Source organism: Oryctolagus cuniculus, chromosome 7, assembly GCF_964237555.1.
Source record: "Oryctolagus cuniculus chromosome 7, mOryCun1.1, whole genome shotgun sequence".
Classification (NCBI taxonomy): domain Eukaryota; kingdom Metazoa; phylum Chordata; class Mammalia; order Lagomorpha; family Leporidae; genus Oryctolagus; species Oryctolagus cuniculus.
In genome coordinates, this window is record NC_091438.1 from 44,407,097 (window position 1) to 44,423,573 (window position 16,477).

General features: G+C 56.6%; 2 protein-coding genes across 9 annotated transcripts; both read left to right on the forward strand.

Annotated features, from left to right (window-relative positions):
* The first annotated feature begins 799 nt into the window (after positions 1 to 799).
* Positions 800 to 5,310, forward strand: SLC39A1 (solute carrier family 39 member 1). The gene is made up of 4 exons (XM_002715483.5): positions 800 to 938; positions 1,674 to 1,901; positions 2,061 to 2,191; positions 3,697 to 5,310. The coding sequence occupies exons 2-4, from the start codon at positions 1,715 to 1,717 to the stop codon at positions 4,351 to 4,353; spliced, it is 975 nt and encodes a 324-aa protein (XP_002715529.1). The 5' UTR covers positions 800 to 938; positions 1,674 to 1,714; the 3' UTR covers positions 4,354 to 5,310.
* Positions 5,311 to 5,667: 357 nt separating this feature from the next.
* On the forward strand, positions 5,668 to 15,844 carry CRTC2 (CREB regulated transcription coactivator 2). Of its 8 annotated transcripts, none has more exons than XR_011390415.1 (15): positions 5,747 to 6,068; positions 9,049 to 9,150; positions 9,228 to 9,344; positions 9,879 to 9,940; positions 10,583 to 10,651; positions 10,818 to 10,921; positions 11,021 to 11,050; positions 11,222 to 11,286; positions 11,392 to 11,441; positions 11,558 to 11,802; positions 12,164 to 12,570; positions 13,797 to 14,069; positions 14,256 to 14,315; positions 14,514 to 14,700; positions 15,198 to 15,844. XR_011390415.1 is itself a non-coding variant. In XM_051857271.2 (15 exons), the coding sequence occupies exons 4-15, from the start codon at positions 9,312 to 9,314 to the stop codon at positions 15,416 to 15,418; spliced, it is 1,746 nt and encodes a 581-aa protein (XP_051713231.1). In that variant the 5' UTR covers positions 5,930 to 6,068; positions 6,886 to 6,967; positions 9,049 to 9,150; positions 9,228 to 9,311; the 3' UTR covers positions 15,419 to 15,844. The 8 variants fall into 8 exon arrangements, 6 of the variants coding, with proteins under 6 accessions (XP_069933788.1, XP_051713228.1, XP_069933789.1 ...); XR_011390414.1 differs by having other exon boundaries at positions 5,773 to 6,068; positions 9,228 to 9,341; positions 9,876 to 9,940; XM_051857271.2 differs by lacking the exon at positions 14,256 to 14,315 and adding an exon at positions 6,886 to 6,967 and having other exon boundaries at positions 5,930 to 6,068; positions 9,228 to 9,341; positions 9,876 to 9,940.
* Positions 15,845 to 16,477: the final 633 nt, after the last annotated feature.

Here is a 16,477-nt window from a genome sequence, read left to right on the forward strand (position 1 = left end):
AAGAGGACCCCCGCTGAGGAAGCAGTGAAGGTCCCCATCTGAAAACACCTTGGTGCTTTCAAGGAACGGAAAACAGAAAGGAGGCCAGCGGGGTTGGAGGGAGAGGATTAAGAGTGCCAGCGCAGGCGGGAGAGTCTTGGCCAGACGCCTGCCGGCCTGGGGAGCACTGTAAGCTGGAGTATGCTGAGGGAAGCTCCTGTCTGCTTGGGGTTTCCACAACCCCTGAGCTGGCTGCCTCTTCTCTGCCCCCTCGGAGAGGCCAGGAGGCTGCCCAGAAGTCAGCTTCCGCCGCTGGGAGTCTAGAAGGGATGATTTGAGACAGAACGTCTGTCTCTTCCCAGTTCTCCCTAGCCCTTTTCCTCCTGGTGAGGGCTGGGAGCGAAGTCAGGCAAGGAAGTTCGTCTTAAGAAGGGAACTCTTTCCCTCAGTTGGCGCCATAGCAGGCACTGACCGGGTGTTAGAATCTTAAGAGATAAGATAAGGAGACTTGGGGCCAAGGCCAGCCAGGTATCCTCAGAAATGTGGGGCGGAAGACAGGAATGCGGCTCGGGGACGCGACCCCAGCCCTGTTCGCGGGGTTTCCAGCTCCGTCTCTTAGGAAAAACTCTGTATTTTCAAGGCCTGTGAGGACGGACCGGCTCCGGCCGGGAAGCCCTCCACGACCGAACCCCAGCTCGCAGCCCTCGATCCTCTGCCTGGTCCCCTCCCTCGCTTGTGCTCACTCGCCCCAAGTCGCTGGTTCCCCACCTCTCCTCCTCCCGGTGTCTGATTGGCTCGCTACTCACGTCATTCTGGGTGCCCCGCCCACTCGGCGCCGTCATTGGTCGCCGGGCGCGGGGACGCGGCGGCTGCGGGGGGAGGGGGCGGCGAGGTGGGGGCGGGAATTCCCGACTGGAGGCCGGAACCCAGCGGATACCATGTAGTGAGACCCTGGCGAGGTGAGTGCGGGCCCCCGGGCGCGAGCGGGATCTGCCTCCCGGGCCTCCCGCGGCCTAGGAGTCCGAGTCCCCGCTCTCAACATTCTTCATCTCCGTCCCGCGACGCTGGCGGCCGCGCACCCCGCCTCCCAGAGCATGGACTTCCAGACACCGCCCTCAGTGCCGGCTCAGCCCGTCCCGGGCCCCCGGGGCCCCTAAAGCCCCTACAGTCCCTGTCCTCCGGTCCTGGGCGCCGACGCCTCCGCCCGTGGCGTGGAGCTCGCTGTCTGCCTTTGCGGGGACGGCGCTGGGGCGGGGGGCGCGAGAGCCGCTTCCCTGCCGAGCTCTGCCTGTCCAGGCGCCCCACGGAGCTACCTGGGACTTCTCTCCGCAGTCTCCAGCCCTCTTCGCTTCACTCACTCCTTCCCGGCCTCTGCGTCTCTTAGGAGACGCCTCCCCACACCCGCCCACCCAGCGCCAGGTTCTATTTGGAGGCAGTCGCTAGCTCTTGGGGGACTCCTGGTGAAAGGGTAATGGGAGCCCCTCGCAGGCCTATCTGTACCTCCTTGCCCCCCCGTCCTGGCTTCGTAAAGTTATTAAGTAGCTTGGGAAAGATAAAGTCTGGAGGAAAAGAGGACAGTTCCTGGATGGGACGGAGGGCATGAGTCACCCCGAGATGGGGAAGGTCAGAAGGTGGCTTCTCTTTTCCTTGTGTGACCATCCCGCCAGCCACCCAGTCCAGTCTGATCTTCCTAGGTCCAAGAGTCGCTGGAGCCACCACCACCACCACCGCCGCCATGGGGCCCTGGGGAGAGCCCGAGCTCCTGGTGTGGCGCCCAGAGGCTGTGGCTTCGGCACCCCCAGTGCCCGTGGGGCTGGAGGTGAAGCTGGGGGCCCTGGTGCTGCTTCTGGTGCTCACCCTTCTGTGCAGCCTGGTGCCCATCTGCGTGCTGCGGCGGCCTGGAGCCAGCCACGAAGCCTCAGGTAGGCCACTCCTTTTCCCTGCTGCTGTGGGTGCTTGGGGACCCAGGGAGGTGACCTGAGGAGGCCTGGAAGGCAGGAGTAGCCATTGCTTGGGGTGTGGTCTTGGAGCCTGGACGGGGTTCCTTTGCTCATTCCCCTCCGTACTCCACTTTTGCTCAGCTTCCCGCCAGAAAGCCCTGAGCCTAGTGAGCTGCTTTGCGGGGGGCGTGTTTTTGGCCACCTGTCTCCTGGACCTGCTGCCTGACTACCTGGCTGCCATAGATGAGGCCCTGGCAGCCCTGCACGTGACGGTGAGCACTTACCTGCAGCGTGTGACCCTGTGTGTGGAGGTGTAGCACATCAAATACCTCTAGGAGAGCTGGTTCGTACAGATCTGTTCACCTTTCCTTCTGTGGCTGTGTAAAATGTAATCACATGCTCTTGGCATGTGATCCGATGCATTGTGTGGGGTTTTTTTAATTATTATTATTAGGGGGCATAACTTTCTGTGCTCCCTCCACCCAATATCCCTATCCCCCACCCCCAGAGGGTGTGAGAAGCCTTATGATCAGGCATGTAACTTACTCTGTGAGTTTCTCAGATCCAGCTGCCAGTAAATTAACAGTGCTCCAGGAATCATTTTCACTCTCTTGCCACTTTCCTGGAGGGCCCCGCAGGCTTGGGAAGGGCAGGAGACAATTTCCAGGTGCTGGGTGTTGTGGCTCTAAAGGGTTTTAGCTCAAGGAAGTGGGATGTGGGGAACAACCAAGTCCCAGGCATAGGAAAGGCCGCATTATAGGAAAAACTGAGACAGTGGGGTCGTGGTGCAGAGAAGTCACCCTGTGCTCCTTCCCTCTTCCCTAAGATTGAGGAAGTGACATTGCATATAATCCTCTGCAAGTCTGTGACTCAGTGCCCTGTGTCTCTGTGTATAAACCTGAATGTCCCAGCAGCAGTATGAAATTCTTGTGTTTAAGCATCTGGGGAGCTGGACCAACATGTGAATTTTACTATGTCTCCCTATGACACTTTGTGTATGTCTACATCAGTGACCTTAACCTGGGAGTGGTTTTGCCCCACAAGTAACATTTGGTAGTGTCTGGAAATGTTTTTGGTTGTCATACCTGTGGGGAAAGCCATCTTTTTTTTTTTTTTAATTATTTATTTGAAAGTTACACAGAAAGGGAAGATTTATGTTCACCTGCTGGTGCATTCCCCAAGATGACTGCAACACCTAGGGCTGGGTCAGGCTGAAGCCAGGAGCTTCATCCGGGTCTCCCACATGGGTGCAGGGGCCCAAGCACTTGGACCATCTGCCACTGCTTTCCCAGGCCATTGGTAGGGAGCTGGATCCGAAGTGGAGCAGCTGGGATGTGAACTGGCGCCCATGTGGTATGCCAGCGTTGCAGGCAGCGGCTTTGCTACCTTACCCCTTTGCCCACTGCGCCACCACACCAGCCTCCCAAGTCATTGTTCTTGGTACCCGTATTTGATGGGTAGATGTTGAAGAAGCTGCTAAACAGCCTGCAGTTGCACAGCACAGCTCCCGTGTTAAATATCTGCTCCAGAATGTTAGTAGTGCCAAAGTTGAGAAACTGGTCTCCATGGGACACTGGGAGTGACTCCCTGTCTAGGTGATTGTGTATTATTCTGTGTTCGTGTCACCAAGTAACTCGGTCTTGGTGTGACTGCAGATGGCCCTGTGTCTATGTGGGACCCCAGCTCTGTGTCACTGGGCCTCCACCAGTCAACATCTGATTCCTCCTGTCTATCTTGTCCTGTGTCCTGAACTCCTTCTTGCTCCTTCTGCCTACAGCTCCAGTTCCCCTTACAAGAGTTCATCTTGGCCATGGGCTTCTTCCTGGTCCTGGTGATGGAACAGATCACACTGGCCTACAAGGAGCAGTCGGGGCCACCGCCTCGGGAGGAAACAAGGGCTCTGCTGGGAACAGTGAATGGTGGGCCACAGCATTGGCACGATGGGCCAGGGGTCCCACAGGCACATGGAGCCCCGGCGGCCCCCTCAGCCCTGCGTGCCTGTGTACTGGTCTTCTCCCTGGCCCTGCACTCAGTGTTCGAGGGGTTGGCGGTGGGGCTGCAGCGGGACCGCGCTCGGGCCATGGAGCTGTGCCTGGCTTTGCTGCTCCACAAGGGTATCCTGGCTGTTAGCTTGTCTCTACGGCTGCTGCAGAGCAACCTGCGAGTGCAGGTGGTGGCTGGCTGTGGGATCCTCTTCTCATGCATGACACCTCTAGGCATTGGGCTGGGTGCAGCTCTGGCAGAGTTGGCTGGACCTCTGCACCAGCTGGCCCAGTCTGTGCTGGAGGGCATGGCAGCGGGCACCTTCCTCTACATCACCTTCCTGGAAATCTTGCCTCAGGAGCTGGCCACTTCTGAGCAGAGGATCCTCAAGGTCATTCTGCTCCTAGCAGGCTTTGCTCTGCTCACTGGCCTGCTCTTCATTCAGATCTAGGAGGCGTCAAGAGAGGGGCAGGGGAGGCTGGTCAGCAGGTGCCCCTGCCCTCCCTCCCCTCCCCCAGTATGTGGGGAGGGAGGTGCTGAGGACCAAAGAGTTCTCTGGGAGGTAGGGTTGGAGGCTTTGGGATATCTCGTTCAATGAAATGAGAAGGCAGTGGGGCAAAGGCTGGCCCAAGAAGCGAGACAGTTAAGTCACTAGAGAGATGATCAGAGGACACTGACTGGTCAGGGACTATGGATAGGGACAGACTGACACTAGGAAAGCCAGAGGTAGGCACCCCGCTGCTATGGGGTAAGCAGATGGGGAGGACATGGACCCAGAGTCAGTGCCCTGTTGGTTTTAGCCCATTTCAACTTCAGCACCTGCCACTTGAAGTGGGCCCCTCATACTTCCCTAATCTTGTACTCAAATAAGTTTCCCTCTTCCCTTCTCCCAGGGGATTAGTGCCAAATGGTCTCTCCTTACCAGTTTTGGTACCTTCTAGGGCATCTCCAGTTCTGCCCACTCCTCTATTTCTAAAGTGCCAAATAGCTTCCCTCCCTCTTTCTCAAAGCACAGTGATGTGGCAGTGAGCCCTGACCAGCGCCTCCGTGGAGGGGTTCTGCTTTCTTTTGGTCCCAGATCCTTGGGGGAGGTAGAGGGCAGAAATGTTTGCTGGGCTGTGGGTCAGGGGACTGTTGGAGAGCTGGGGCCACCTACCACTGCTGCACCTTAGGAATATGGAACATGGACATGGTGCCCCAGGCACAAATGATAAACACTGAGCTACCAATTTTTTTTTTTTTTAATATATATATATATACCGGAGGAGCCCAAGTGGGTAGGCAGATTCCTACCTACCAGGGTTATTTTTGGGGAGGGAGGACTATGCATAGGGCTGTATTCTCTAGAATCTATTTTACTAACTGACCTGTTTTGGGATATGTTACCCAAATAAAAAATGTTTATACATCTGTGCTGTATTCGATTCGTTTGTCTTGGGAAAGGGATTAGTGTGTGGCTGCTTGAGAGGACCTGCGTCCCAGATGTTTACAGGTGTTTAAGATACTTGCTCTCAGTGTTTTCACTCTGGCCCCAATAGTCCCCTTCCCTGAAGATGACCAGGTTTTTTCTCCTTTGTCTCTTACTTGGCCCCTCCCTGTCTCCACCCCTTCCATTCCCTTCTTTTCCTTTCCTTTCTCTTCCCTTTCCTCTCCTTAATCCTGTGCTCCGGACTAATTGAGAACTACGTTTCCCAGCTTGCTCCGCGCAGGGAGTAGCCAAGTGGGTGGAGCAAGGTCCCCAATTCCCGGAGTCGACAAGGCTACTGGGAAATGGTGTCCGTTTCCTCTCCGTGCTGCGTAACTGGGGGGGTGTGAAGGAGTCACGTAAACAAACTACAATTCCCGGCGGGCCCTGCGCGCAGCAGGTCAGGACTAGGCTGGGGCCGGGTTCGCGGTGCTAGCTGAGGCGGCGGCGGCGGCGGCGGCGGCTACGGCTGGAGGAGCCGGGCCGGAGCCCGCGGCAAAGGCCGCGGCTTGTACTGGGAAGGTGGCGGGGAGGGACGGGAGAGGAAGATGGCGACGTCAGGAGCGAACGGGCCCGGCTCGGCCACCACCTCGGCTTCCAATCCGCGCAAGTTTAGTGAGAAGATTGCGCTGCAGAAGCAGCGTCAGGCCGAGGAGACGGCGGCCTTCGAGGAGGTGATGATGGACATCGGCTCCACCCGGGTGAGGGGCCGCGCTGGGGAGCGGGAGCGGAGTGGAGTAGTTCCCGAGCGGAGGTCGGAGAGGCGGGGCGGAGGCGGGAGCCGTAGCCGAGGAGGTGGCACGGGCAGCGGGCGCCGCCGTCTGGGAAGCGTGAGGTTGAGGGCCGACGGGCAGGAAGACGGATTTTGCGGGAAGAGTCGGAAACACTGGAGAGGTTGGGGGAGTGGGATTGCGAGGGGGCCAGTACGTGAGGCAGGAGTGGGCGGAGAGTGGTCGCCCGAAATCTGGCGGAAGGAGGAGGTGAGTGGTCCTTGTGCATCCCTGACGGAGTTCCCTAGGGGACTCTTCCGAGGCATCTCGGGAGGATGGTCGGCTTGCTAATCTGGCTCCTTTGAGTTTGTAATCCCCACGGACTCCTCTCCTGCCCTGCTGTGCCACTCTTGGCGCTTTGGTACCTCCAGGAAAAGGCCCCTTGAGTGGTGTGAACGCGCACTGCTGGGTACGGTGGGGCAGGAAGTCCCCTCCTGCGTCCCGTCCCTTTGCTTCCTTTTTCAAATACTTCTTGTGGTTTCCTGATGTGAAGGAAGGTGAGGTCCATCGCTCACAGACTGCTGCCTGGTGTTCTGGCCTTGGAGGAGACTAGAGCTTTGAATCCCAGAAACAGGTTGCGTGGAGCCGGATGACTTGCTGAGCCTCCTAGGGCAGTGGCTGACTGTAGGTCAGCTTATGGGGTACCTTGGAGGGTCCTCCATGTGCAGGGGCTATTCGTTCCTTAGGCGTTCCAGAAAACTTTGCCAGGCTGCCACTGAAGCCCCCGCCTTGATTTCTTGCTTCCCAGGGCTGGACGTCTGAAGAAGCAAGGGTTGGGGATTTGTCCTACTGGCATGCAGTCCTAATTTAGGGACATATCAAAACAGCAGGTGAGGAGAGTGCAGGGGTCCTTCATTGCAGAGAGCTGGAAGGAATTTAATGGGAGATGGTGGAGCATAAATAACACACTTCAAGGCTTTTTCTGTGATTACATCAGCCTATGACTGTGACTTTGATTGTATTTTTGTGTGTGTTTCCCTTGGGTGTGTTTGGGTTTTTGTGTGTTTTTTCCTCTTTGTGTCTCTTGGGACCATGTGCCCTAGTTTGTGGGAGTCAGAACAGAGAAAGTTAGGTGGCGAAGCAGAGTGTATGTGTGTGCATGCACAAGCATAACCCATCCTCACTACCATGAGGATTGTGGTCTAACTGTTGGCTGCTCCCCGTTAAGAGATTTGATCATAGTGGGGACAGACACAAGATGGGAGACAGGCTGGTCTCTGGTTGACAGTTCAGGCCCTGCCCTCTGGACTGGGATTCCAGCAGAGGCCGGGTAGGATCCTAGGGCTTATGTGTGCAAACAGAGAAAAGCTGTGAGAAACCCAAAGCACAGGCTTCTGTCTTTGTGGTGCCTCAGTCTATCAAAAGACCCCCTCTGCCCTCCATGCCTCTGCCACACGGAAAAGTCTAGTGGACACACATAGCCAAGGCCTGGGGACCCCAGATTCTAGAGTGAGAAATAAGAGACCTGGAGCTCAGCTTGTTATCTGGCCAGCTGCGAGAGCCCACTTGAGACAGATATGGCCATGGGGTCCTGTGTTGCTGACAGGCTGGCATTGCTGTATCTATCAAAAGTGGTCTTGGAGTGACCCCGAGGTCAGCATTTCTGACATCCTGGAACAGAAGGGCATTTCTTGTGTTGGCTTATATACAGCAGTGCAACCCCGGAAGCTCTTAGAATTTACTTCTCCATAGCCCTGGGTCTTTTTATTTGGCTGGTGGCAGTGGCCGAGACTTGGCAGTGGATACTCAGCTCTCACAGGGGCATATGAGATCTCTAGGCAGACTACACTCATGCCAGGCCGAGGGTTGAGGGACCTCACCCCTGTATCAGATGTATCTCCCCAAAGCAGAGATGAGGCCGGGGAGATGACGAGTCTTGGCTGGAGTGGTCTGTTGCTCCTTCTCCGACTTCCTTTCGCCAGGTTTCCCTGCCAAGTCAGGATCTTAGGAGTCAGTGGAAGTGTGCCTTTTGGTTTTGGCACTGTTTTCTGGCTAGGAGGGCCATCATCCCTTGGCTAGTCCAGTTCTGGAGGTACAAGCTGTGTAGCCTTCCTGAGGCTGGGCAAGTGACTGAGCCCAGGAGCCCGTGCTCTCCGGAGTGGGAAGGAAAGAGGCTGGCAGTAATGACTCTGATATCCACCTGTGGCCTCGCTCTTCTCTTCCAATTAGTCCTGAACGCATCTGGAGAGGAAAGCAGAGGTGCATAATAGACACCCCTCCCTGTGATTAGCCTGGAGCTCCTGACAGCCCCTCAGGGACTCTGCTTATACTGACTCCAAGTGAGGCAGGCCCAGCACAGTGCCAGGCGCTGCCCGAGAGTAGCACAATCCTCCAGGAGGGCGGCCTGCACAGGGCTGGAGTGGATTGGGGGGTCTTTTTCTGACAAATTTCTTCTTTTTCTAAAATAAAGGCTATTTATTTGAAAGGCAGAGTGACAGAGAGGGAAAGACACACACACACATACACGTGCACACACATACACATGCACACACATACACCCAGGCACATGCGTGCATACATGTGCACCCACCTACACACAAACGCAGATCTTCCATCTGCTGATTTACTCCCCAAATGACCTCAACAGCCAGGGTTGGGCCAGGCCAAAGCCAGGAGCTCCATCCAGGCCCCCTGCTTGGGTGGCGGGGACTTGAGGACTTGAGCCATTGTCTGCTGCCTTCTCAGGCACACTAGCGTGAAAGTGGATCAGAAATGCCATAGCCAGGACTTGAACCAGGCACTCCAGTACAGGATGCTGGTGTCCCAAGTGGTCGCTTAACCCACTGCCCCACAGTGCCTGCCCCATCTGGCAGATTTCTTTAAAACAGCAGCAGCACATCCTGGTGACAAGGATGGCCTAAGGGGACAGTGCTCCGTTCCATGACATTGCCATTTGTTCCCCACGTCTCAGTTACAGGCCCAGAAACTGCGACTGGCATACACCAGGAGCTCCCATTATGGTGGTTCTCTGCCCAATGTTAACCAGATTGGCTGTGGCCTGGCCGAGTTCCAGGTGAGTGGACACTGGCCAGGGAGGAGCGGAGGCTCTTAGGCCGCTTCCCCTGCTGATTCACCTGTCCCTTTCGGCAGAGCCCCCTCCACTCGCCTTTGGATTCATCTCGGAATACTCGGCACCACGGGCTGGTGGAGCGGGTGCAGAGAGATCCTAGAAGAATGGTGTCCCCACTCCGCCGATACCCCCGCCACATATCCTTCCCAGTTTGAGGGGTCTGGAGGATGATGGGATGTGGTTCCCCGGGGACTCAGGTAGGAGAGGGCTGTAAGTGCTGTCCAGGCCCATCCTTTTCAGAAGCGCTCCCTGAGAAGGCCGCAGCCCATTGTTGTCACACAGCTGCATGTGTGACTGTGACCGGAACCACTGCTCCTCAGACTGTGCTGCTCTGACTGACCTCACTGCAGCCTCCTCTGTGCCAGAGGCAGAGCTCCCTGAGAAGTCTCCTTCCAAAGGAGGCGCAGTCCCTCCTCCTTCATTTCTGTTCTTGGCTTCCAGCCTCACACCCACAGACTGACCTCCTTCAAGCCCTGCGCAGACAGTCTTTTGTATTTTCCAGCCAAACTGAAGACCGATTCTATTCTTCACCTCCATTCTTTGGCCCCACTGTTGCCCATTGTAGCTGAGGAGGAAGGTGTGAGTTTCCTGAGACAACTCATCTCTGCCTCCGTTACTCTCTCATCTGGTCTCGTCCCTCTCCACTTTTTCCCTTAACGGGTGCTGTTCACATTGACAGCTCTCCCTACAGTCCTGCCTACTTATCTCCTCCCCCAGAGTCCAGCTGGCGAAGGTGAGTGTCCAGCGCAGGCGGAATCTCCTACCCACTTGCCGACATGTCCTTGGAGGGACCTTGGGTTGGGGCCCGGCTTAGTGGGCTAGGGTTTCAGCAGTACCTCCTTCCACAGCAGCAGGGCTGGGAGGGGTGGGGGCAGGTAGAGTAGGTGGGTCAGAGTCCAGTCTTGGCCATGTTGACATGAGTGGCCAAGCCTCACCGTCCAGTCAGAGTAGGACCAATAGGAACTGTAGTCAGGCTGGTGTGTGTGTGTGTTTAAGGGGCAAGGGAGAATGGCGAGGTGGCAGTTGAAAATGGCTGCCTTCTGTCAAGGGTGGATCCCAGGTCCTTGGACACTCTGAGATTATTGAACCCCTCCTTTTTGTCCATCTCACCCTTAGGACTTACACCCAGCAGAGTAGCCAAGCTCCAAGATTCCCTATTCAGCTTATTTTAGGAGAGAGGAGTTGAGAAGTTTCCAGATCTCTTAGGTTGACCAGGGGCAGAGCCTCATGGGTTACAGGTATCGGAAGAACCAGAAACAGTGAGGCATGATCCTGGTCTCCTTCCACCTTGGCTGCCCCACATTTTCCAAGCTGGTGCCCACCTTCTCGTCCATTACCAACCTTTCTCCTTCTCATGACTGTTTTTCCACCCCAGGACGATGCCCTGGGGCAATTTCCCGGCAGAGAAGGGGCAGTTGTTTCGACTCCCATCTGCACTTAACAGGTGATGGCCCTTGCCTTCTTTAGGCCAAGTCTCTCATTTGCAGTTGTGGGGCCCTACCCATCACTCCCATCCTGCTCTCGCCCAGCTAGTGTTTCTCCCTTCTGGGCAGGGCATGGGACCCAGCAAGACTGTCATGGGTGCCAGCTCATCTCTGCTCCCTCCACAGGACAAGCTCTGACTCTGCCCTGCACACAAGCGTAATGAATCCCAGCCCCCAGGACACCTACCCAGCCCCCACGCCTCCCAGTGTCCTGCCTAGCCGCCGTGGGGGTAAGTGGTCATGTCCCAGGGTTGGGAGTAGCCTGAAGCTTTTGTTTGAAACAGGTAGGCAAGTGGGCCCTGGAACTGACTCCACTGCGTCCCTTGCAGGTTTCCTGGATGGTGAAATGGACTCCAAAGGTATGTGTTCCTCACCACTGTTGGGTACTGAGTGCCAAAGAATTTCTGGGCTGGTGTTGGGGACTTTGTGCAGGTTGAGGGAGCAGGATTCCCTTGCACCTGCCTCTGCTTCCTTTCCTGCCTTCCTGGCTCCTTCTCCAGCCCTGCCATCACTAGTCTTTCTCTTTCAAGTCCCTGCTATTGAGGAGAATTTGCTGGACGACAAGCATTTGCTGAAGCCATGGGATGCTAAGAAGGTGGGTGTGGGCCCCTGGGTGTCAGCCCTTCCCCTGCAGGGAGCAGAGCTCCCAGTGTTCCCACTGAGCACTGCCTCATTTCCACATTCTCCCTTCTCTCCTCAGCTGTCCTCGTCCTCCTCCCGGCCTCGGTCCTGTGAAGTCCCTGGAATTAAGTAAGTGGCCTCTGAGGCTAGCGGAAGAGCGGGGGGAGATGTGGGAGACTGATGTCTGCTCTCCCCGACCACTGCCTCCCTCCCGTTTACATCTTCCTTTTTCTCTCCTTCCCCAGCATCTTTCCGTCTCCTGACCAGCCTGCCAATGTGCCTGTTCTCCCACCTGCCATGAACACGGGGGGCTCCCTACCTGACCTCACCAACCTGCACTTTCCCCCACCGCTGCCCACCCCCCTGGACCCTGAGGAGACAGCCTACCCCAGCCTGAGTGGGGGCAACAGTACCTCCAATTTGACTCACACCATGACCCACCTGGGCATCAGTGGGGGCCTGGGCCTGGGCCCTGGCTATGATGCACCAGGTGAGTGGCATCCTGCAACAACGTGCCCACCAGGTGCTGCCTGGCTGGAGGGACAGAGGGGAGGGAGTCTTGGACTGGGGTCCTCCTGTGACTGCCCATACCAGCCCAGCCAGCCTCACACACCAGCATTCCCTCACTGCAGTTTTCAATCATTGAGGACTGGTAGGTATGGCTCTTCCTGGAAAGAAGATGGAGAGCAGCCCCTAGGTGGGCAGTCCCAATCTCAACTGTCAGGGACAGCGTAGGGAGGACATTGTGTTGCCACCTCCATAGTCTGGTCATTGCTACTCATCCTGGGCGGAAAGGGCCCCAATTCCCATCAGTAATATTGGCATCTCTGGTTTTTTGTCTGTGCCTGCAGGACTTCATTCACCTCTCAGCCACCCATCCCTGCAGTCCTCCCTAAGCAATCCCAACCTCCAGGCCTCCCTGAGCAGTCCTCAGCCCCAGCTCCAGGGCTCCCACAGTCACCCTTCACTGCCTGCCTCCTCCTTGGCCCACCATGCACTGCCCACCACCTCCCTGAGCCACCCCTCACTCAGTGCCCCAGCCCTTTCATCCTCTTCTTCTTCCTCCTCCACTTCATCTCCCGTCCTGGGTGCCCCCCTGTACCCAGCTTCTACCCCTGGGGCCTCCCCCCGCCACCGCCGAGTGCCCCTCAGCCCCCTGAGTTTGCCCGCGGGCCCAGCCGACGCCAGAAGGTCCCAACAGCAGCTGCCCAAACAGTTTTCGCCAACAATGTCACCCACCTTGTCTTCCATCACTCAGGTATGCGTGGCTGCCTTCCCTACATGTCTGTCTCCCTTCCCCCATCTCTTCTCCTACCTCCTGTACCCTTGTCTCACCCACCCTTTCCACTCCTCTGTCCTCTGCCTCCATCTTGTCTCCTCTTGGCTTAGGAATGTGAACCCTGGGGCTAAGCGTTTTGGTTTCAAATTCTGCCTCTGCCTCCTGTTGCAGTCTCTTTGGATGAATAATCCAAGGACCGTGAGCCTCAGTGGCCTCCTTTATAAAACAGGGGTGTTTTTGGAAGGATTACATGAAGTAACAGCCGTGAGGCACCTGGTGCCAGGCTTAGCCCAGGCATACGCTCGGCAAAGAGTAGCTTCTCCTTGCCCCTCTCCCTTCTTCATTCCTGTCCTTGTTTTCTTGGCTTGTTTGCCCTGCCTCTCTCCTGGCCCATCCTCTCTGCTCATTTCCCTTGCTTTCATGGAATTCTGTCAGAGACTCCCAGATCACGGAGTGCAGTCCCTTCTTCACTGGGCAGATGTGGGCGTGGGGGTCCACAGGGGAAGCGCCTCCCCAAGTTTACTCCCAGGTTAGGCAGGGTTGGGGCCAGACCTGAGAACTCTTACTTTAGTGCTGAGATGTTCCCTTCGGCCCTCCTTTCCTGTCCTCTCTGTGTTTTACTATCTCTGCCCCCTTTTCTCTCACCCTAGTGTTCTTTTCCCACTCCTCTGCCCTACTTTCTCCTCCTCCTCCATTGCTGCTCCCTGGAATGTGTGTTCTGTGTTCCATCTTTACACAGGCCCCCTCTGCCACAGGGGAGACAGACAGGCCAGCAAGCACTCTGCTCTCAAAGCCTGCAGTGGGCTTAACCGCCCTCTCTCCTTTCCTGCTTTTCCCTCCTTCCTCTCCCACTCCCTCCGGCCTCTTGCAGGCTTTAGAACAGCAGCTCTCACCTCCATTGTGGTGCTGTCAGTCACTTGTGAGATGTGTCACCAGCACTCCACTACTACCAGTAGTTGAAGTATCAGGGTTTAGGGATGATTGACTTCTGGAGTAACTTCAAAATTACCCTGTGTTCGCCTCGCTCGGTCACTTTCCTTCTGATGTGCACTTCGGAGTCACTGCACCTGACCCAACAAATGCCTGTGGAATATTGTCATGTTTGTGCTGAGGACAGTTGCAGCTTAAAGAGAGTGGGAAGCCCCAAGACATCTTGGGGGCACACTGAGGGATAAACTACCCCCCTTTTCATTGCTTCATTTCAGGGCGTCCCCCTGGATACCAGTAAACTGCCCACTGACCAGCGACTGCCCCCATATACATATAGTCCTCCAAGTCTGGTTCTGCCCACCCAGACACCCACCCCCAAACCTCTGCAGCAGCCAGGAGGGCTGTCCTCTCAGGCCTGCTCAGTGCAGTCTTTAGGCGGGCAGCCGCCAGGCCGGCAGCCACATTATGGGACACTGTACCCACCTGGATCCGCTGGGCACATGCAGCAGCCTTGCCACCGGCCGATGAGTGATTTCAGCCTGAGGAACGTGAGTACTCAGGTCCCGCCTCAGAAGCAGGGGAGGAGCGGGTGGGGGTGGTATCTCTAGTACACTCTAAATTGGGAGACCTAGGTTGTGGGGTCCCCATCCCCCCAGGTGACATAGCATTGCCAGCTTGGGGCTCCTCTCTTCCTGCATTTGACCCCCTACTCCTGCCCCTCTGTTTCTGCTCAGCCTTCTCTTTGATGACCACTGCCTTGACCCGCTCCTGGCATGCGTGCTTTGGCCCAGCAGGTACGGTGCCCACACCTACTTTTGGGCCCCGTGCTCGCTTCTGTTGCTCTGCTTGCTGCCACCTCCCTCTGTCTTTGTCTTTGTCCCTGGGCGGATAGAGATTGATGGGCAAAGGGGATGTGAGCAGGGTCAGGCAGGCGCGGGCAGGAGCACCCGTGCTGAAGCCTGCTTCGTCAAGGTCTGCCTGTGTGTCCACAGCTGGAGCAGTTCAGCATGGAGAGCCCATCAACCAGCCTGGCGCTGGATCCCCCTGGCTTTTCCGAAGGGCCTGGATTTTTAGGGGGTGAGGGGCCAATGAGCGGCTCCCAGGACCCCCATACCCTCAACCACCAGAACCTGACCCACTGTTCCCGCCATGGCTCAGGACCTAACATCATCCTCACGGGTGAGGGGGCAGTGGTGATGCTGGGGGTTGGAAGGAGGGAGTAAAACACCCACTGGGCCGGCGCCGCGGCTCACTAGGCTAATCCTCCGCCTAGCGGCGCCGGCACACCGGGTTCTAGTCCCGGTCGGGGCGCCGTATTCTGTCCCGGTTGCCCCTCTTCCAGGCCAGCCCTCTGCTGTGGCCAGGGAGTGCAGTGGAGGATGGCCCAGGTGCTTGGGCCCTGCACCCCATGGGAGACCAGGAAAAGCACCTGGCTCCTGGCTCCTGCCATCGGATCAGCGCGGTGCGCCGGCCGCAGCGCGCCGGCTGCGGCGGCCATTGGAGGGTGAACCAACGGCAAAGGAAGACCTTTCTCTCTGTCTCTCTCTCTCACTGTCCACTCTGCCTGTCAAAAAAAAAAAAAAAAAAAAAAAAAACACCCACTGATGCAGTACAAGACTGACGGGTGTCGAGAGTTTCCGAGGCACGGGGGCCTCACCCACCTTTTCCACCCACAGGAGACTCCTCGCCAGGGTTCTCTAAGGAAATCGCAGCAGCCCTGGCTGGAGTACCTGGCTTTGAGGTGTCGGCAGCTGGGTTGGAGCTGGGGCTGGGGCTAGAAGATGAGCTGCGCATGGAGCCACTGGGCCTGGAAGGTCTAAACATGCTGAGTGACCCCTGCGCCTTGCTGCCTGATCCTGCCGTGGAGGATTCGTTCCGCAGTGACCGGCTGCAGTGAGGGACCTCACCACCATCCTCCTTCTTGGCCCTGCCCCCCATCACTGTCCCTTTCCTCCCTTTCCCCTGGCCAGTAGAGACTCTCTGTCCCCCCCAGATCCTCTTTCTAATATGAATGAAGGATCCCAGGAATGAGAAAAGCAAGGGGTTTGTCCGGGTGGCCCCTGAATTCTGCACAGTGGGTGGGCCTAGGGGAGTTCAAGGGAGGGCCTAAAGCACTTGTAACTTTGAACCGTCTGTCTGGAGGTCAGAGCCTGTTGGAAAGCAGGGAGTAGAGGGAGCCCCGGAGGCAGGGCTTGTCCAGTTGCCTAGGGGTGGGCAGTGCCAGCCCCTCCTAACTACTCTTCCCCTTGCAATGGAGGAGAGAGCCAGAATGGATATTATTTTTTATTAAATATTATATGTTAATAAAAAAATTCTTATCAAACGGATGGTGTGGTTGCTACTGTTTGGGGTGTGGCTGGGAATCTAGGGGGCTCTTGGCCACAGGACCTTTTATCTTTTATGCTTTTTGCATCTTCTAAGCACTGTCATGCATTGTGGAAGGGCCCCCCCCCACCGAATGTGTGCCCTGCAATGGACACCGGGGCCCGGGACAACGGATGTAGGCTTGCTTCTGGGCAGCAGGAAGTCTCACCTCACGTGCCCTCCTGTTTGTCTAGGGCACTGCTACATCAGTGAACAGGGGCTCTTGACTGGCCAGACAAGTTACTCCTCTTCCTCAGCCTGGAGCTTGGCAGTGAGAAGGTAGCTGCTGGCTGAGCTCAGAGGTTTGATGTTTCCGGTAGAATGACCCCAGCTCTCCTGGGGGTAGCTGGTTGGCCTCACTGCTTAGGCTTCCAACAAGAAGGTATTTAACGAGCCCGCATTCCAGAGTTCCGGAAGGCCTCAGCAGGCTCCCTTTTCTTTGGAGTCCATTAAGCCTGGAGGACTTAGACAAGCCCCTAAAAAAAAAAAAAAAAAAAAAAAAAGACAAGCCCCTGACTCCATGCTCCCAGCTCTCAGGGAAGCACTCATTCCTTCCCTCTCACTGTGAATTCCTTGGCCCACTCTAGGTTCA